At 38.4% G+C, this 22,674-nt stretch overlaps 1 protein-coding gene across 1 annotated transcript in view; it reads right to left on the reverse strand.

Moving 5' to 3' along the window:
• Window positions 1–10,657: 10,657 nt before the first annotated feature.
• TBX18 (T-box transcription factor 18) overlaps window positions 10,658–22,674 on the reverse strand; it is a 29,525-nt gene continuing 17,508 nt past the window's right edge. Inside the window, exons 7-8 of the mRNA XM_069488415.1 lie at window positions 17,123–17,217; window positions 10,658–15,561 (exon numbers count right to left, since the gene is read on the reverse strand). Coding sequence (XP_069344516.1) covers window positions 14,837–15,561; window positions 17,123–17,217 — 820 coding nt within the window. The 3' untranslated portion in view covers window positions 10,658–14,836. The remainder of the gene's footprint in view (window positions 15,562–17,122; window positions 17,218–22,674) is intronic.

Raw genomic sequence — 22,674 nt, forward strand, 5'->3', positions numbered from 1 at the left:
CCCACCCTGAGTCACAACTGTTAACCATATATAAGGATAAATAGACCCTTTTTTCCCCTTTTACTAATGAATTACTATATGGCTACTATGCTGGATATAAGGAAAAAAGTAAAGGATACTAACATTTACTAAACACCTATTGTTTGTCAATCCTATTCTGCAGCTTCAAGGATCTTACATTTATACTGTTAACATAAAACTAAATGCTCAAAATATTGGCTACTTCTTTTAAATCACTCCCAATGATCCTGTATTCCCTTTCTATGGGCTTCTCTTTTCAGTACTTATTTTCTAAAGAAAATATGGCCTTTTAGTTTCAAGTACCACATAGGACCTAGGGATCCCAATGCTCGTACTTTTCATTTTTCCAATAATTCAGGAATAAGACTACATATGCTCAAGTAAGTGTTTAATAGAATGAAATTAAGTTCCCAAATCATAGAGCTATTTCTCTCACTGATTCTTGAGAACTATGCTGTCCAGTATGGTAGCCACTAGACACGTGGTTATTGAGCACTTGAAATGTTGCTAATGTAATTGCAGAACCAGATTTTTAATTTACTCAGTAGTAATTAATCTAAGTCTAAATTTAAAAAACAGAAGCAACTTAAAATATTTTTCTATTACAAGCAACTTTATTGTTTTGGAAGGGCTACGTTGGAAATTCTGCATCCAAATTGAGATATGCTGTTAGATTGAGAACTCCAGACATTGGAGTTCAACGACTTAGTACTAAAAAACAAACAAAATAAAAGGAATGTAAAATCTAACATAAATAATTTTATATTATAATGACATGGTGAAAGAATAATATTTAGGATACATTGGGTTAACTAGATTATTAAAATTAATTTCACCTGTTTCTTTCTTAATGTAGCCACTAGAAAATTTTAAATTACATATGTGGCTCATTTTATGTTTCTATTGCACAGCAATACTTTAGAAAGAAAATTATAAAGAGAATAGAAAAAGTATTTCCTACACTGAAATGTAGAGGGCAAAGAATATAAGGAGAAAAAATGTGAAAATACTAATTTAGCCCAGTTAACTATACGAAAGGAAAATAATCTTACGGAGACTAAATCATGGACTTGTAATTCCCTGTGGCATTAATTTTCCATTCCATGCTCCTAATCAAAACTGACCTTGAGAAATCTTGTGCTTGCCACTTCCAGGTGATGGGATTCCTCTGCATGACACTGACTATTCAATATCTGGACACCACACACCCCCTGTCCCTTCAGTAATCCAGTAGAGGGGTATTGAAGGTATACTCTTATTAACTCATTCATTCATTCACTTATGTTTATGTGATCTGAAATTCACGTTTTTGGTCAGCACAATTTGGCATGCAAATATGTTATAATAAATAAATTGAGTTCCAAACATTTTTAAAGGTGCTTAAAATGGTGTAAAAATAAACACATAGCTTACAGAAATGGCATTAAATGTCCCCCTATGTGGTATTTGTGTGGGGCTTAGTGAGATGGAAGGATTACAGAAAAAGTTTGTGTCAAAATGATTCTTTAAAGTGAAACCATAGATCAAAGTTCACCACTGCCAAATATACAACTTGAGAACAAACTCAAGTGCTGCTATTAATCATGGTTTCTGGGGATTTGATGACACAGATTAAACTGCTGTAAAGAATACTGCTGTGCATCACATTCTTGCAACTGTCATCAACACTTCTGCCAAGTGTCCACGCATCATGGAGAAAAGCTGCTCAGCATATACTGGAGGTGTTTCCATTACTGAGCTTAGTCAAGAATCTGGGCAACAGGTTTAAGTTCATGACAACACCTCAAAGGTAGCACATCTGCAAAGCCACTGCTTTCTTAGGAAAGACAAGTCTTGGAGAGATCGAGAGGCAAGGTAGGGATAGAGCAAGGAGCAAGCAAACTGAGATTACATCCCACGTGAGCTGCGTTTCCCTTGAACTTTCAGTCAGATGTGACTTTCCATAAATATTGGGTAAAATATTTTAAATAATTTATAATGTATCATATGTCAAAGGTCTAAGGCTATGTGATTTTTTAATATTTTAAACAGCTTCCGAACATGAATGCATCTTTGAGTCGATGGCATCTTAACAACCCCCTGTAAGGCAGGCAGCATGCTGGTCTGATTTTAATCACTGTCATTTAGTTCTTTGCACTGTTGGTACAACAAGGATTGAGTTTACCAAATAAAATGTCTTCAAGAAGCCTACACTAGGATACAGCATTGAAAAATGTGGAGTCATACAGTATTTGTCATTGGGGTCTGACTTATTTCACTTGGCATAATGTTTTCATGGTTTATCCATGTTGTAACATGTATCAAAATTTCATTCCTTTTTAAAGCTGAATAATATTCCAAGGTAGGTACAATTATCCCTCAGTATCCCTGGAGGATCAATTCCAGGACCCTCCTTGGATAACGAAATCCACAGATGCTCAAGTCCCTTGATGCATAGTGTCGTATTTGCATATAACTTACACACATCTTCCTGTATACTTTAAATAATCTCTAGATTACTTGTAATACCTAATACAATGTATGTAGATGATATGTAAATAGTTGTTGCACTGAATTTATTTTTCCTTTTTGAAATAGGGTGTTGCTCTGTCGCCCAGCCTGGAGTTCAATGGCAAGATCATAGTTCATTGCAGCCTCCACCTCCTGGGCTCAGGGAATCCTCCTACCTCAGCCTCCCCAGTAGCTACGACTACAGGCACATACCACCATGCCTGGCTAATTTGTTTTTAAATTTTTTGTAGAGACAGGGTCTCACTGTGTTGCCCAGGCTGGTCTCGAACTACTGGCCTCAAGCAATACTCTGGCCTCAGCCTCCCAAAGTGCTGGGATTACAGGCGTGAGCCACCACACCCAACCACATTATATTGTTTAGGGAATGATGAAAAGGAAAATAGTCTATGCATGTTCAGTACAGATGCGAGCATCCTTTTTTTTTAAATATTTTCTATCTGTGGTTGGTTGAATCCATGAATGCAGAACCCACTAACACAGATATCACATTTTGTTTACCCATTTATCCACTGATGGATACTGGAGTCTCTTCCATTTTCTGCCTATTGTGAATAACGCTATGTGAACATGGGCATACAAATGTCTGTCCAAGTCCCTGCTTTCAATTTTTTGGGGTATATACCCAGAAATGAAATTGCTGGATCATATGGTAATTCTGTTTTTAATTTTTTAAGGAATTGTTTTCCATCCTGGCTGCAACATTTAACATTTCCAACAGGAATACACAGTGGTTCTAATTTCTCTATATACTCACTAACATTTATTTTCTGGGTTGTTGTTTTGTTGCCTTCCTAATGAGTATCTCATTATGACTTCAGTCTGCATTTCCCTAATTATTAGTGATGCTAAGCATTTTTTATGTGCTTTTTGGCCATTTGTATATCTTCTTTGGAGAAATGTCTATTCCAGTCCTTTGCTCATTTTTTAATGGAATTGTTCATTTCTTGTTGCTGAGTTGTAGAAGTTCTTTATATTATCTAAATATTAAATCTGTATCATATATATAATTTGCACATATTTTCTTCCATTCTGTGGGTTGCTTTTGCACTCTGTCAATTGTGTCCTTTGATGCACTGAAGATTTTAAATTTGATGAAGTCCAATTTATCTATTCTTTCTCTTGTTGCCTAGCATTATGTTTTGCAACATAGTATTATGAAAACAATCCGGGGATCAGATGGACTTGACTTTAAATCCTGATTTTTCTCCTTTCCAGCTGTGTAGCCCTGGGTAGCTCAGTCCCATATTTTGTCATTCACTTATTTATGAAATCATACTAAATAATAACATTCTTGTTTAGATTTTGGGAACTAAAATATGTAAAGGAGCTTCAGGATCACAATTCATGTTATAAGAATATTAGTCAATTATATCAACAATCATAAGATTTAAATTTCAAGCTGGTGGGATTTTCCTTGAGCCAATTTAGCTACAAGACCAGTTAACTTTGGAATGTGATAAAATTTACCTACAAGAAATAAGTTGATACTATTCTTCTTTTTATCTTTACTATCTAAATTTATTTCTTCCCTTTTTAAAGAAGTCAGGAAAAAAGAATTTTCTCTACAGACCTCATTTTAGAAATATTAGTAATAATTTCCCATAGCACTTTGAAGTTGTATATATGTATCTCCAAGGGAACTAACATTATAAGAGGGAAAGCTGACAGTTTCATTTCCCCCTTTCCAATCTCTAATGGTAAACTCTTAAAAAATCACTACGACTTTCCCACTGGCTTCACCCCAGCTCTGAATTCCTCAGCTGCCCATTCATGGTAGGGTACTGTTCACTGGATGGAAGTAGGTGGCAAGAGAAAGGGAAGTTGTGTTAACAGATACACTTTGGTGATTGTTCCTGCCAACCAGTTGCTTTCTCTGATGGGAACTCCCCCCCTAAGATGGCACCAGCTGCTGGGTCAACAGCTATCCAGGCAGCTTTTCTTGGAGCAAATAAGGATTTCTCCATAGTGTCTTAGATCCCCACCAAGAGAGAAGAAAGCAGCAAGGAGCGCCTTCTTCCCCTTTTCTGTTCCCTCCCCTCTTTTTCTCTCTCTCTCCTCTCCCAGCCAGAATTATTTCCCTAATCATTATTATTGTCCTAATCTCCTTCCTTCCATGTTGTCAGACACCATTTGGGCATCAGAAGACTGAGGCTGAGTCCCAGCTTGTCCCTTAATGTCCAAATGATTGTGGTTAAGTCTTTAACTTCTGTGCTTCTTGGCTTCCTCATTTATAAAGGATAAAAACATCTCACAGGATTGTTGAAAAGACTAAATAAGAAATAATGTATGTGAATGTGTATGTAGCATGTACTATAAAAAGCTATGCAAACTCTAAGTTATCTTCTATGAGGAAAATTCTGCATTAATTTTTTTTCCATCTTTCCCTGGGAATAATTGTCTTCTTAACGCATTTAATGGGGGTAAGGCAAGTGAAAGAATCACCTTCACCAGTAAGGGATTAGCTGGGCTTTGGCCTGATTTGGCAAGAGAAGAGGACAAGGTGGCAGCAAAGTTTTTCTCTAGCGGTTCCACAGTGGGCGCTGTACGGAGAGAGCGAGCAGGGGACAAGGAGAAAGGAGTAGGGTTCCAGCCATTCGTCAGCCAGGAAGTCAATGCCAGACACAGTGAACAGTCTCCTCTGTTCTAAATCAATAGCTGCTCTTCCCAAAACAAACCCTGCCAAAGGAGATTACAATGTATAATTCCCCAAGTAAACTTTTTGGCCTCTGCCTGATGGAAAAGAAATGACGTGAGACCTTGGTCATTGCTGTGATTGTGAAGACACTAACCATTTGGCAGACAGAAGAACTGCTTAGGTGTTCAATAAACTTCCTCAAGAGTGTGTTGTCTGGCAAAGTCACACAGCAGCACTAGTCAGTCGCCACAGTCACAGAGTCACGCCTAGTCATAGTAACCCTCCAGAAGCAGCTTCCACACAGTGAATGAACTGTGCATGAGGGGCTATTCCCCCACTGCCCATTACCCAGACTCCCCTTAGGATGCACAGTGCTTCCTGCTTTGCAGAGTTCTGAGAGCTTCACTGCCAACATGGTGGCCACCGGCCACAGGTGGCTAAAATTAAATTTAAATTTGAATCGTTATTAAATAAAATTTAAAACGCAGACCCTCAGATGGACTAGTCTTATTTCAAGTGTTCAATGGCCATGTAGGCTAGTGACTACTGCATTGGCCAGTGCAGATGGAGAATACTTACATCTCTGCAGAAAGTTCTATTGTATAGCACTGTCCTAGAACACTCACCCCAACTCCCACCACCTTCCCTGGCTTTGATCACATGGTTTCTCATCTTCCCAGCTCTCCTTAATCCCTCCCTCTCCCCCACATAACCTTAGTCACAAACTCCAATTTCCCATTGCTCGTGGTACATGCCCCTTGTTATGGTTTGCATGTCCCCTCTGAAACTCATGTTGAAGTTTAATCGCCAACATGGGCTCTGCCCTCGTGAGTGGATAAATCTACACATGCTTTAATGGATTAATGGGTTATTATGGGAGGGGAACTGTGGCTTTACAAGAAGAGGAAGAGAGGCCTGAGCTAGCATGTTCGTATGCTCAGCCCCTCTAACCATAGGATACCATGCGCTGCCTCAAAACTCTTCAGAGAGTTCCCACCAGCAAGAAGGCTCTCACCAGATGTGGCCCCTCCACCTTGGACTTCTCAGCTTCCATAACTGTAAGAAATTCCTTTTCTTTATAAATTCCCCAGTTTCAGGTATTCTGTTAAAGGCAACAGAAAAGGGACTAATACATTTCTCTTTTAACACTTACCACATTGTGTCATGATTATGTGTTTGGACATGTGATTCACTGATGAGGCTCTGAAACCTCCCAAAAGAACAACTTTTTCTTGCTCATCACCACATATGCAGCAAGAGAATCTGGCACGTGGCAAGTGCACAATGAATGCTAAATGCAGGGATGAATGAATGATTGAACTTGGAGTAAACAAGCAAAAACATGTGGTTAGGAGCACAGGGTGTCATTCATGCCTCTCCCCCTGAAGTTCTGACAGATTGTAAACATGGAAAACAGAAAAAAAAAATAGAAACAAAATATAGTTTTATTAATCTGGGCACTCACCTGGTATCCCCAAAGCAGAGCTGTGGTAAAAGCTGGGACAGGGAGCTCAGGAAGGCCTCCTGCTTTCTCTACACCTCCTGTCCCTGCTCTATGCCTATTTCACCCCCAATCTCTTGGGTGGCTCTTACCATTAGAATCTGAGGAAAAACCAAGCAACAGTACTCCCATAGGCTCCAGAGAAAAAGGAATGAGACAGACAGCAAGAAGAAACATACATGCCCTAACCACAGTACCTCACTCAGCATAGGGGCTCACCATAATATGGCACCACCTACTGGGTTAACAGCCACCCACATGGTTTATTTCAGAGCAAAGTTTTTCTCCAAAGTGTCTTGGATTCTTACTAAGAGAGAAAAAATTTTGACTGACAGAGCACCCCTGATCTATGGGGACTAGAGATATCACTAGGTCTTCTTCTATAGTTTTATGATTATATATTAGAAAACAAGCATTTTTTCCTAGATGAAATATTTATTGCAATATCAATTCACTTGTGCAGAGGTACAACTAATAACCTAGAAGTAACCATGTTAGTAATCTAACACAGCACCCCCTTCAGAAACTCTTGGGCCCATAACTACCAGGATACAATATACCCATCTCTCGGGAAACCTGGGCTTTTTTTTCACTCTATCTCACTGCAATCAACAACACATCTGTGGCTAGCTGGGTGCCTTAGGATGTTAAAAGCCTCACTTTCGTAGTGTTATTCCTAGACTAGACTCTAGGGGGTGCCTGCAACAGAAACAGTTGTTCCTTGAAACTACAGCTTACCGGGCTGAAGCTCCCTAGATGGAATGAACTCCAAGTTGTATATAATATCTTCTTTCCTTAGGAGTCGTTCGCTTTTGTATTCACATAACATCCTCATGGCTTTGGAGGATATTGATGATAAAATACATAAAATTCTGGGAGAGCATCTTATTTAGGTGCTAGCCATAATCCTCTGTTTATAAGACTCTGCCCAAACCTGGGTGGGGCGGGGGAGAGGAGAGAAAAAGAAAGAAGCCTTTCCTTTCCTATCTTTCTCTGAAGAAACTACAGTCCTCTCTGTCTCTTCTGATACAGTGAATGAGCAACTCACCAAGCAATACTTCCAGATCTCCCAAATTTGAGGTTTAATTCTAGGCCTACAAAATTCATTGGTTTATTCATTTAATTCCCATTTATGTATGTATTCACTCCTGTATTAATCACTTTATCTTTGCGAGGTCCTGTGGCAAAAATAAATGAGATGCAGCTCCCTCCCTTGTGGACGCCCGTTATAACTGGGCTGGGTGGCCTCCATGAGAAGCACACACTGAGGTGTATTCTTCAAGAGAAGTATGCATGGAGAGCGGTGGCAACATTTTAGAGGGGGAGTTTATTTCTCCTGGGGAAAGGTAGATGGGAGGGATGAAAACTGGGTAAATCTTCACTGAGTAAAGAAGTCCTTGAAAATGAGCAGGTAGGTGGGGAAGGACTTTCAGACTGAGGGAAAAGTGTGAATTCAGACAAGGAAGATCGAAAATGCTTGATGGGGACTGCCAAGGGGACTGTCACTGAAGTTGCTGAACATTCTCTGAAGCTTGCAGATGGGTCCCAGTGGCTACCTCTGGAGGTCCCATGTGTCCACACACCTCTCTCTCCTACTCAATCTCTAAGAACCTTCCAGTTATAAATTTTATGTCTTTGTCTCCCCACCCTCTCAGTATCCTCAAAGTAAAATTGAGTAGACAGCAAACATTGACATGTGTACAATTTTTAGTTCTTCTCTTCCCCATACGCCAAAGTCATTGAACTTAGAAAAACACAACGAGCAGAAGCTACAAGGGGTCCACTGTGATGTTCATTCATTCTGAGCCAACTTTACCAAAGCAAGGGACTGTTGGGCTGTGTAATGTTACTTGGTAGAAGCGCCTTTTAAGATTCTTCATTGTTGCTGAGTGAGAGTTTCTATTTTGTTTGAAAAACATATGGTTCAACAAATTTTCCCTTGAAATTCATTTAGGCAAATTAAGAAAAAATAATCTGCAAATCTCTGCAATCCATTTCACCAAATACCTTTGAGAAAAATGTGGAGTTTTCCAAAACCCTAAACAAGCATGGTTTTCCTTTCCTGCTATTAATAGAGATATATCTTATTACAGTTCTGCAAACAGAGCCAAACTGAAAAAAAATGAATTTTAAATGATGTTAGGGTTTCCAAAGAAAACCACAGAACTAACTCAGAGTTAAGGCGATAATGCATCCCTGTTGTACCTTGGCACAAGAGCAAGCATTTTGCACTGACCATCTGGGATATGTAACATCGTAGTAAGGGCGAGGGCACCAACTCATAGAAAAGCCAAGAGGCAACACTTTTTTTTTCCTGCCAACTGTGATATATTGCAGTATGAAGGTTTTTTCTCCAGCAAACCAGCATTTCAGTATGTATAAAGCATTTGGAGACACCGACAGTGTTGTTCACAGCTGTATCCCAAATGTCTAAAACGATGCCAAAGAAATAGTCGATAGTCGATAACAAATATTTACTGATTGAATAAATATTTAAAGTGCCAACCATTTTCTGTGGTAATAAAAAGTTCATGGTTCTTTGGGATACTTTTATCTTCCCTTTAAGACACTGAAGGAATAGTTTATTTCCCCAAGAACATTTCAGGTGTATTGGGAGGAGGAGTAATTCATCAAGTACTATTAAATTTATACATCTGAAAAGCACTTGAAAAATGCGCTTCTGCTTCTACTACTACTAGTAGTGAGAATGCAAAAAGTTAGATTAAAAGAGCTCACCAAAATGCCTTGGCCCTCATACCAAAAGCATAAGGAACAAAAGAAAAAAATAAATTGGACTTTCTCAAAATTAAAACCTTTTGTGCTGCAAGACACCGTCAAGATTGCTAAGATAGCCCTCAGAATGGGAGAAAATATTTGCAAATCATATATCTGATAATAGATGTGTATCTAGAATATATAAAGAATTCATACACCTCAGTAATAAAAAGACAACTCAATTAAAAAAATGGGCAAAGGATCTGAATAAACATTTCTGCAAAGAAGAGATATTAATACGATGGGCCAATAAAGCACAGAAAAAGATGTTCAACATAATTAATAACCAGGGAAATGCAAATCAAAACCATATTGAGACATCACTTCGTGCCCACTAGGCTGGCAATAACCAAAAAGCCTGATAATAACAATTGTTGGTGAGGATGTGGGGAAACCAGAACCCTCACACATTTCTGGTAAGCCTGTGAAATGGTACAATTGCTTTGGAAAACAGTCTGGCAGTTCCTCAGAAGGTAACCTCAGCACCCTGCAATTCCACTGCTACATGTATATCTAAGAGAAATGAAAGCATATATCCACACAACTTATATGCAAATGTTTATAGCGGCATGATAATAGCTAAAAAGTGGAAATGTCCACCAACTAATAGATAGATAAACAAATTGTGGTATATCCACACAATGGAATATTATTCAGCATTAAAAAGAAATGAAATACTGACGTGTACCATGACGTGGATGAACCTTACACTAAGTGAAAGAAGCCTATCACAAAGGAACACATATTGTATGATTCCATTTCATGAGATGTCCAGACTAGGAAAATCTACAGAGAGAAAGTAGATTAGTGGTTGCCTAGGATTTGGGGATAAGAAAGGAGTGGAGAGAAAAGGAAGGTGACAATTAATGGGCATGGAGTTTTTTGCAGGGTGATTAAAATGTTCTGAAACTGATTGTGATGATGGTTGCACAACTCTGTGAATATAGTAAAAACCATTGAATTGTTTACTTCAAATAGGTGACTTATACGGTATGTGAATTATATCTCAATATAGTTGTTTTTTAGAAAAATATCTTGGCTTTAAGTCATTCTAGTGACCTGATTAATATGATTTAAAACAGGGACATAGGATGTGCATGTTGGTCCAGCCTTGTATAAACTCAGAGAAGTGCAGAGTCATAAACTGCTTCATATTATTTTACGTGTCGGAGTCTCAGCATGAATAAAACCCTTCAAAAAGACAAGTTCAAATGTTTTCTTGAGGATTTAAATGTTTGAATGGGTTTGGAATGCTCTCTAGATATTTTATTAGATTAATATTAGATTGTCATGCTTATTCCAAAATAAAATAATTTTATGTCATGCAATTAAGAGCATCATGAAAAGGAAATTTTATTAATATATTTTAATATGCACTATAAAGTAGCAAATACATTACATTACCTTTCAAATATTAAAATACTAAAATTTGTCCTACATAACTAAAGAGCAGTTCCATTTAAAAGACAAATTTTATATAATCCAACAAATTGAAAATAATCCTAGTAGTGTTATGTTCCTTGTAAAGATATAGAAACTGTATATATATCCAAAAATAAATAGACATACATTCCAAAAGATATTAGTTTTATAAAACTAGTTTCCTAATATTAAGCTAATATTTAGAAACTAGGATCATGTGAATTTGAAACTAAAAGGAATAGTAACAATTCTAATTCTAGCCACTCGTTTCACATGAGAAAACTGAGACCTAAAATGGTTAAGTTTTGCCCAGCATCATGACTGAGAAATCCATGGTTTGAAACCAAGTTCCCTAAATCTCAAGGTAATGATATTCTAAGTATACAAAAATTCCATAAAAATAAAATTATTTTAAAACTTATCATAATAGAAAGGGATACTAAGTTTATACATCTATTGAATGTTTCTATACTTGAATATATATTATTTGTTCATTTTTATCACTAATGTTAATTTTTAAGCTTTGAGTTCCTAGAATGCTGCTATGTCTATTTAATTGCTCACACATTCAACCTCACTCTCAACTTACCTGAGAACTTATTTTCAGAAAGGATGAACAATGCAATTAAAATATAACATGGTAACAATTTAATAAAATTATTTAATTCCCATTGGAAAGCTTAGGAATACCTTCATGTAGATGAGACAATAAATTCCCCATGAGGAAATCCAACACTGTGTTATGCTTGGAAATAAAGGATTCTTTACAAACCTAATGAGAGAACATTAGCATGCATCCACCAACTCTACCATGGCTCCTGAAAGAAGCCTATGGCATGATTATTTTTAATGGTTCTGCACCAGGACTTCATGGGAATCTGCAGTTTAGTTAGGCATATCTCTTCTTGCACCTCCCCAGTCCCTACCCAAATCTTCCTAGAATTGCCCTGTTACAAAAATTAGTTTTCTCTCCTAATCAAATCTCCAGCTATCCCCAAAGCTGTTTATTGATTGTACACTAAGGTGTGAGTCCCCGATGGGTTTATGTCTGGGGGGTGATGAAGAGCTATTTACATGTTAAAAGTGAGGCTCCTTTTGCTCAAAATTTTGCCAACTAATGGAAAGAGTGAGTGTGATCCTTCTCTATATAGGATACACTGTGCCCCAACCTCCTCTGGGGGCCACCAAGGTCTCCTGACCCCCTACATTCCAGAAATCAAGGGTCAGCAACTGGGTGCTCCACTTGTGAAAAGCTGTTGACCTCTGGGAGGGAGCTTGTATGCAAGCAAGTGTTAATTTTCAAAATGTGACTGGTCTTGATAGCAGCAACCTCACCCCATCACGATGTCCCTTGGAATGTTTACTAGTCAAGGGGCATAGAAGTCATCTGTCATCACTGGTCAGTGGTGCAAGCAGCTCATTCTTGTATCCTTGCCTTTCTCCCTTGGACTTAAAACAAAACATACCACTCACCCTCCTCCTTGCACATTCAAATTTTCATGTGTTCAACATTTGTCAGGGCCTTCACCTTCAATGACATGGTCAACACACCAAGAAATTATATTTAACACATGAAAAATGAACAGCAGCCCCATTTCGACCTGCCTTGTAATTGAGAGCTACAGAATTTGTGTTCGGGGTATGCACGTGTGTGCTAATTCTTGGAATAATATTTATGGACACTTAAAATGATTATCCTCCAAAATCATAAAAAGGTTTAATAACACACTTTAATATAATTTCTTAAGCATTTTTAATATAATACAGATATATAATTATAATTATCAATGTACGTATGTTATTTAATACAACAATAAAAGGCTAGTCTTTGAAGTGACATGGTGATTAATATTTACAGCAAAACCTAAAGGAAACAGGATTTGTACAATATTGCTAAATTTTACCAAAAAAAGATTAATAAAAAATTCTATGCATATAGATGTCATCTCAAGTTACCAAAAGCAAAATGTGAAACACTCTCCCTAATACCTAGGTATAGAGCATTACTTTCCATGCTTTCTCAAGATGGAAAACTATCTGTTCCCCTTTAATTAGTAAAGCACTCATTCTCAAAGCCTTTTCCCAAATCTTCGTCAGGCTATTAATACTATACTCAACCATCTTTTATAGATATACCTATTGCAAATATTTCATGTCCCTTCCTGTTAATTTTAAATGTAAAAATCAATATTAATTTGATGAACTGCTACAGAATCCAAGAGGAAATTTGTCAGTATCTACTAAACAGAATCACATCCTGTGCAAATTCTTTTCAAACAGTATATCCCCCTAGATTTCTAACAGTTGTGCTGTTTTAAAGCAAAGAAGCAGATCAGGAGCTATACCCTTCCCCCACCTAAATTAGGAATGAGTTAAAGCAATACTGTCTAGCAAAGAAAGGAAAGCACATTCCTTTTTGCTTGACAAATATATGAAATGTAATGAGTCAATGTGCAGATACATCATTTTACTTTCTCATCAGGACAGTAATGCTCCTCATCAATGTATTTTAGTCTTTTCTATTTGTCTCATAATGTGCTATCAAAGTTACTTGTTTTTAACTCTTCAACCATGTATACCTTACTTTAGAGATTTAAAAAAAGTAATGCTGTCTTCATTTCTCCAGTCCCAAGGTTAAAAATGCTGTTGAGGTTAAAAGTTTTATAGTTCTTTTATCATAATTAGTATCTTCCTCCTCAGTACTCCGAGAGAGCCTTTATAGAGTAATGGGCTTTGGCCTTTGCACTACAACCCCCAGAAGACAGACAGCTGGAGACAACCTCTTGAAATTCCTGGATGAGTTATTTAACACCATAAAGGCCCAGGACCTCGCTGTTTGAGGAACGACTCAGACAGGGACAAGGTTAAGGAGGGGGGAGGTTTTCAATTTGTAAGAGTTACAAGACATAAATAAATAGCATAAATGCATTTTTCCTTACTTATACAGCATGGGTCAAGAAGCTCAAAGAAAGATGGATAAAAGTATCTTAAATGAAAAACCAAACTATATAAAAACCCAAGGGATAGGTGACAATATTATTCCTCCTAGTTTAAAAAGATAGACATTTCTCATTGGAGTCAAAGAATTTGAGGTGGATCTATTTTCTTTTTGCCATTCCACTCATATCATATATTCCTTCCCTGGTGAAAGGCTGAATTTAAAAATCTTTATAGGACATTCTTTAATGGTCTATTTGATAAACTAAATAAAATGAGCCCCAAATCCAAAATACTGGAAATGTATTCTCTGCAGATAAATAAGTACCTCTTACACGCCCAGTGGAAAACGAAAAAAAAAAAAAAAAAAATCATCACAAGCCTCTCCTCTACCTTCCTTACGGAAATAATTATTATGGGTTATGAATTTTTAAAGACCCAAGGTCATATAATATCTGTGGTAAATAAGAAGCAGCAGGAACGAAAAAGCTAATCCTTGATGATTACAAATACCTTAGAGCTAAAGCTAAGACTTCAACTGGCTTTTGTATGTTAGGTTCTCACACTGTGTCCAAGGATAACAGAAATCACAGGACTATGTGCTGGTCACCGCTGGTTATCATCACTCAAGTATGAAACTGTTCAGAGCATTTTTCTGATAAATTAAGTTATAAGTCTTCATCTGGTAAGTATCATTGCCAGGTTTTAAGTTTACCATTTTGTTTTTAAAAGAGTCTGAGAACTTTGGTTAAACATACTATATGGATGCCAATACTCTGTGCAACCGGACGAACTGGGGGAGAAATAGAGGCTGCAACATTCCACATGATATGTATGTACAGTATACATCTATACCATAGATAATTACAATCTCACCATGAGGTCAAAAAACTTAGTGAGCCTTCATTTTCTATTATATGTACATTTTACAAGCTACAGATAGTTTCTTTCCATACTGCTTTTTTAAAAAGAAAAAAGAAAACGAAAGAAAATACATTAGACAGATTCAAATGTAATTTAACTTAAAGACTTCATCAGACCATATGTGCAGACACTTGAGATGATGACAGAGTTAAGCTTCCTAGGGTCCTAGAGTCAAAGAAACTCTGCTGACCCCCACTGCTAAGCAGGTGCACTCCTTCCACAGGGGGCAACATCTGCCGATCCGTCATGGTCCCACTCGGTGAAGACCCCAAGAAACTTCCTTGGGAAGAAACAATTTTCTCAGGACTGGCAGCCAGTTTAGGGGAGGTGGAGAAGTTATATCCATACAAGGCACAGGGGCTGTGTAACCTGAAAGTGTTATAGGACCCCTGATGGGTCTGGTTAGTAGCAAAGGCGTTGCTGGAGGGTGAAGGCATGATATACTGGAGCTGGGGGGACATCCCCGAAATCTGCATGGACAAGCTGGTCTGCGGGCAGCTGAAGGTGTCCCCATCAGTGCCACCCATGGACATGTTCACAGACGTGCTGCTGCTCACGCCCACATAGGAGGGAGTCCTGGGCGGGGCGAAGGTCTCGCCGGTCTGGTTGGTGAGCCTGTTGTAGGTCTCGGCCAAGGACGTGCTGTACCGGTTGAGGGCGAGGCCCGAGCGGGCACAGGCGGAATAGTCAGCCGGAGCCAGACTACACAGTTGGCTGGTGTTGGGCCCCAGATGGAAGGCTGGAGAGGAGCAAGAGGAGCCAGACAAAAGGTGAGGGTGGGTGGCGGGAACGCCATTCCCAGAACTTTGGAGTAAGGTGGAGGAACTCGCATTGCCTACAAAAGAAGTTCAAATGTAAAGAACGACCCTGTGGCCATCTCTTCCTTTCAATCTTGTCAATATGAGCTAGACATAAGCTTGTTACAAGGCAGAGATGGGGGATGCTATAAAGAGGAATACGAGATGGTCTTAGCTTTCAAGGAATTCACAATTTAATTGAATTCAGATTGAAATAATTTAAATACAGATTCTGTCAATATTTTCAAGGCAAATTATCTCCCCAGGGAATTTTTGGGGGGGGGCAGAAGATAGTAGGACACTATCGCTTGGAATTTTCATATTTTTCTGTCTCAATTAGCTTTCTCAAAGTTTTCTTATTTACTATTGTAAATATTACAAATATTGACTTTACCAGCAACTTTATAAATTTCATCTTACTCTGTTATCTTGTTTCAAAAGTGTAACCATCACGTCTCTTCTACCCACCTTTTACTCTTTTAGCAAAACCTGCTCTGGATCAATATATTTCTTGCAAGGAAAAAGAAGTAACTCAAAGGTAAGAACCAAATTGGTCAAAGATACAAACATTGCCTCAAATATATCTGCAGCTTCTCACTGAAAGCTTGTGTGTATCAGTGACTATATGATGAAGATCTCAGCTATTGTAGTAAGGCAATAGTGTAGCCCTTCAAAAATCTCATTTCCAGCCAGAAAACAAGCTGTTGAATCCCATGTTAACACAAGAGGTCCAACAAATAAAGAGTCCTGTGAAACTCGGAGAGGGTGGTTAACCCTGTGTCCCACCAGGGACCGTGATGGTGGTTGACTCTCCCCTTCTGGATTTGCCGGCACATTGATGTTTGCAAACCTCACAGAATCAAGTAGAGAGGAGAATTCCAAGGGCTAGACAGGCTGTAAAACCTTCATTGTTCCAGCAATGGTGTTTTATATGGCTTCTCAAAATAATCTAAAAGCCCAATCCAACCAGTGGTAATTATCTAAAACCCAGCATGCTAAATCCTCACTGGGAGCTGGGCAGGCTTGTGGTGAGGAGCCTGGCTGTAGGAGTGAGCTGAAGGTCCCACCAACCAAGCAGACCAGAGTGGAGGCACCATCCCTTTCTGTGCAGCTCCCTCTGAGGAGACATAAGCCCTGGCTGGTGGGAAATGTTCAGCGATGAGCCCAGGGAGGTCTGCCTGAGTGTCTCATCATTAACCACCAGGAGAACCCTTCCCAGAGGCAATGCTGCTGAAGGAAAGAGAAGAAAGCAGTGTCAAGAAAGGGTGGACTGAGACCAGCAGCAGCAATTTCTTGGTAAGTGTACCTGGCACTGGAGCCCACAGTTCCACCTCTAATTTTAATACAAGATTTAAGGATGAGGTCAAAGTCATGAAATATATAAACAGCCTAAAACATCCAAGATTTAACCTATAACCACAACAGACATTCTTCCTGGTCCATCCCCATAACATAAAAAAAACCGATGGATTCTGTAGTAAGACGATGTTGGTGATGAGGTCGCCATTGTAGGTATAAACAATGACTTGTACACTTTCAGTGCCTGAGCTTATAGGTGAGAACTGGATGTATATATGACTCTGGAGACTTGTGAGTTACCTTGCTTGGGAATTCCAGGGATATCTTCAAAGGTGAGAGTCCGTAGTGAAGGTCGCCAGAATGCATATGACTCCACCAGGGCTTCCAAACCCATTCTAAAGGGAAGGGTGAGGATTGGGGTGGACAAAAGAAGTCTAGTTAGGAGCATTTGGAGCTTCCACCAATAATGAGTGTCTTTGTTAACAACACTGGTATTGACAGTACCCCCTGCACTGGCAGATGAGGAGCCTCAGGCAGGAAGAAATGCTTTGGAGATGGGCTACCATTCTGTCACCAGGAACACGAGAGGATGGAAACCACCCAAGACACCTGTTAATGTTCTTGGAAAACACAGCTGACCTGAAGGGATCAAAAGCTGTTCCTGTGGTCTAAGGAACTGAGGGGGAGTGGGTCTGTCTTGGCTGCTGTGAGTCCAAGGCTTTGCCGTGAGCTGAAGCACACCTTCTCTTCCTGTCCTGTTAGTTCTCCCTCTGGTGAGGAAGACGTTACCACAAAAGCATGCCCCTGTAACACCACCTCTTTTCTAGGAGGAATTTCTGCCCATAATTCAGTGCCTCGGCAGCCAGCTCAGAGAAGCACTCATGTAAAGAAAACTGGCTTTTCTTTCAGGTGTACAATCTCCACTACACCCAGTGCAGCCAAGAAGGGTTCTCCCATGGCTATCTGGTATACGGATTTAGTAGTAATATCACAATTTATATTAAGGCCCCCAAATACACTTAATGAATGGATACTTAAAGAGACAGGAAAAGTTGATTATGAACTATTTACATGACATATGTATATTTTAAAGCAAGGTTAACTATTCTAAATCCATATGTAAGTCACTTCTTACCATAAGTGATTCAGAGTCTTCCCCTCCTTGGATCGGGTGACTAAGTCCTCTAGGTTCTAGGAATGAGGCCTTTCACCCAACCAGCCCATTCTCAAGACAGCACACCTGAGACCTCACCGCTCTTCCTTCAACTACCTCAGCCCTAAGCAATCTGTTAATCTAGATAACATTATGTTCTCCAGGACACCTATAGCTCCACTGTAGGAAATGCTCGCTTCCTGGGGTGTCCAATAATACCCAGACATCTCTTGTGATTATCAGGTATCTTTAAGAGCTTGACTCAAGGTGCTACCTCCTCTGGATCCCCTGCACTCCAAGTCATGAACTATGAACCAAGGCTAGAGAAAACCACCATAGAAAGTCACTTAAAGCTCTCTAAACATCAGTGGTAAGTGATCTGTGTAGAGATAAAACTGTCTCACACTACTTGTCCTTCTGTTCCAAGGTTTCACACCCAAAATTTGCTTCCGTAGGGTTTCAGGCCATAGTTCCATTAATTTATTGATTTTTGTCCTCACTCTATGAGGGGCATGCCTCTGTAGTGACAGAAGGAGACAGCTGTGCCTATGTGGATGGGTGGTGTGTGTGCGTTCACAAACTTGCACGCGTGGACACATCCTTCATGAGTCCACATGTGGACCTGACCCATCTCTTAAGTTGCAGGTTCAAGGGGGTGCTGCTCTGGGACCACTTCAAAGAGCCGTCTACAGCCTCAAAGTGCCAGTGTGGGGCTGCCACAGGGGACAGAGGGGACCTGCACCTGCTTTACCTGGCCCTCAGTGAGAGGGAAGAACAGAAACTGGCTTCCGACATAAGCAATGTGCCATAGACAGAGGATTATTTAGTGGTAAGGACACTAGATTGGGGTCAGGAGAATTGGGCTGGGGCTGCAACTCACTAAAACTCATTGTCTGACCTTAAGTCACTTTCTTAACCTTCGTGGACTTCAGTGTCCCACAAAATGAGCATGGGATTACAAAAGCTCTGAAATCCCTCCTAGCTCTAAAGTTGTTTCACTCTAAGTGATTTTTTTTTTTTCCAAACCAGACATCATCATATGTGTGGCCAAACTATAAGCCAAATCCAAGATCATATCACTCAATAATGTCTTCTGTGTATTGATTTCCAGGCAGTTTGTCAGGCCCGGTAAGTCCCCAAACCCTACATTGCTGTGGGTTGTATTCAGCGCTGGACTAATGAACCCTCGGTGCTGTTTAGCTGATTACCCTCTTTTCAGTTTATACCAATATGAAATTTTTATGGCTTTCTAGAAACAAGATTATTTTAAATGCAAAAGAATGTTAGGACACAGCTTTTTATTACCGCACAGATGAGTTTTGGTAATGGTAGTTTTAAATATTAAAGATACCAACGTGCTTATGGAGCAGCCTTGAGGGGAATTTACCAAGATAATTTACAAGCACCCACTGGACTTAGAAATTTATTAACTATAGAGATGTGTATTACTACATTATTTGCTTTAGCGATGTAAACTTTATTATTCAAATACAAATCCGTAAATCAAATTCTTGGGGAGAAGTTACTGATCATCACAAACGTACAACCCTAAGCTTTAGAGATGCTCCAAAGGTGACTTATCTACAAACAATCTGATTTGGAGCTATTGATATTTTTTTCTGAGGCTGCTGTTTCACACTGCAAGTTCCAGAAAGGATTTCAGATATTTTGCAGGAAACAGTTATAAAATATTTATTAGCTGAATCTGGACTTTTTAAAAAAAGCCTTCATTTTCTCCAGTAATGGAGACTTTTCCCGTCTAGTTAAAGAAAAGATAAAAGGCACCTCCTGCAGGAGTGTAGCCAAGGCGATAATTTATACAAGATGCCTTTGAACAATTTCCACATTTTATCACCACCCTAATTTATGCTATCAAATGGCCAAGTTTATTTAGTAAAATGGTTATGTTTTTCCTGAAGTATTTAAAGAGAAGAAATTTTTGTACCTTCCTGAGTAAAAAATTTTATAGGGTCAAACCTAAGGCCTAACTGAAGAATGAAACTATTCTCAGCACATAAATTCTCTCTCACGTAGCAAATGTCTTGCAGGAGAGCTTTTAAGGGCCGAAGCTACTGATTCCTATAAAATACGCTGTGGAGCCATAAATAGCCAGAAAAGGATAATTTTTAATTAAAGCAAATTGTTTTATAAAGTTTAAACAATCACAAGTCCATGTTTATTTCTTGTCCCGCTCAATTTGTTTATTTCAGGTATGGGGGGAAATACAAATAGTTTGTTTTAAAAAGCAGTAACAACAGCACAACAGAACTGGGGTAATAAAGAAATAGATTGAATTTTTTCCCATGGGCTTTCTTCTCTATTAACATATTTTTAAAAATCCACCCTCCACCAAGTCTTCTGTATAACCTAGGCTCTTTTTTTTTTAAAAAAAAAGGAAAATACTACATAAATTAGAAATGCTTAAAGCTGACCCATTCTCTCTTCTCTGTATGTGTCTTTTACATGTATCAATGGAAAATGTTCAAATTAGATTTTTTAAAAGAAAAATAATGATTTATGGATATTTAGCATTCCAAAGTGAACAGTAAATAACTTAACCTATGATAATCAAGAAAAATAATTTCAGTGAGGAAAAAAGTTGAAACTTTATTTCACTGGCAAGAAAGTTTTGTATAGGCTCAACAAGTGTAACTGGTACAAAGATACTGTTTAGACACGTGAAGCAAAATTAAAAATTTTTAATTTTAACAAAATTTAGAAAATGTTAAAACATAATTTGTTGTCTTCTGTACATCCATTAAAAAGTTTAAAAGTTTTGGAGTCAGGAAAGAAATAGTAGCAAGTACCATGGATGCCATACCTACCTATTCCCAAAACAGCCAAAGCAATGGAAAAATCCATACCAAAGCTAGCCTTTTGACCTCGCCATACCAAACACCAGGCCTAGTAGTTTATTTTCACCAATGCCAGCAATTTTTTTCACTGACCAAATTTAAATAACCAAATGTCTTTTCATTATGCTGACATATCTAGAATTCTTCCTGAAAAGTTGTCATATGCATCTATCATCTCACTTCTTGTAGGAAGTTCATTCACCATCATTATCTGTCCAAAATATACTTTTAAAAATATTTTTTAATTTCTTGCTTCAAAAATAAACTGACAGGGTATAAGCAGTTTGACCCCATGTCAGTAGCAGTGAAGTCTTTACTAGAGCAATCGATAGCTTGGACATAGCTCCTGGTTGTATATTCTCCAAGCCTGAGTATTGCCCGCCCTGAAAATTCATTGAGTTTTAATGAATTCCTTTTCTGCTTACGAAAAACTAACCTGAAAGTAATGCAAGACTCTTAAATGGACAAATACTATTTTGCTATAACAAAAATCACAAGATGATTCCATCAAAGCATTTGTCAAGGTGGAATAGGAGTCATTCCAAAGGTTCCTTTCAGTCACCTTATTAAGTGATCGTCTCTGGTTATTAAAGTATGATTCAATTTGCATTCAATTTTGAGAAATACCTCTGAAAAGCAAGGTTAACCAAGAGCTAATGTAACAAAACAAAAGCCAAGCAATTTTTTTCTCCATATTGAAATAGACATCTAAAAAGACAGCACACAATTTTTATGTGTTAAGAATACTTGCCAAACTTTCTATAGAGTGAAGAATTTCAGAGGGAAGCCCTGCTATGAATCAGCCTCACTGACTCACCTGCACTAAGGTGAAGGCTACTCTACTCTCAGTGCATTTTAGTCCTCATGTTGCATGGTGTTTAAATGACACCACTTCATATGAAGAAGACATCAAGTTTCTGCAAGCACTTGAGTGTATTCTGAGAAAATGTCTCTATCATCTACCTTGCCCAATTAATCAACTGAAGGAACTGAGAATCTGGATTGTTCTCACTCTGAATTTTCAAATAAAATTGTTTCTGAAAATAACTAGGGTCATTTTGACTTCATGTAGACAGAGCCTATTAATACCAAATTTTCAAGGAGTATTAGAATAATTTAAGAGTAAAGTAACAAAAATTTCTCAAATGCTTCTTTTTAAAAACAAGCTACTTCTGAAAACATTTAAATCAAAGCCTTACCCCTGAAAAGGCATTTGGAGAATGTGAGTCTATTATTACTCTCTATTACTACTATTTTAGAAAATGTTGCACTGAACTGCATTGGAATAGAATAGTACCAATAAATTCAAAAACTCTTGGCATACCGACTAGGTGATCTGCCTTTTGATAAAAGTAATAGAGTGGAATTTATTATTGTAGCTTTCCCACTTAGTATAAACACCATAAAACACAACACAAAAAATAAACAAGTGTGTAGCTGTCAGCAGAGCCAAGACAAATCTGGAAACTAAAGAACATAAGCTCTCTTGGCAATGGGAAGTAGTTTCATATTCCAGCTGGAAATCTGAGTTAACAAGAGACCCCAACATACTCCATGGACAGAATCAATAGATAGTTGTGTCATCACTAAGGTAATTCTAAACCAATAGTAGAGGCACAAAGGATATTTACTTGGAATATGGAGGCCCCTGGGCCTTCAAGGCCCCTTCAGAAACAACACACCATGTACACCCTGAGAGCTTTCATCTTTACCTCAGCATCATGCATGAAGAGTTCACCTTAAGGCACTCTACACATTACATTCCAAAAATAAGTTACCTCTAAGGCCCAATAGTATTAACAAATTTAAATCCTCACCAGAAATGATTTCAATACCATGTCAGT

Source organism: Eulemur rufifrons, chromosome 15, assembly GCF_041146395.1.
Source record: "Eulemur rufifrons isolate Redbay chromosome 15, OSU_ERuf_1, whole genome shotgun sequence".
In the NCBI taxonomy this organism is placed as follows: Eukaryota; Metazoa; Chordata; class Mammalia; order Primates; family Lemuridae; genus Eulemur; species Eulemur rufifrons.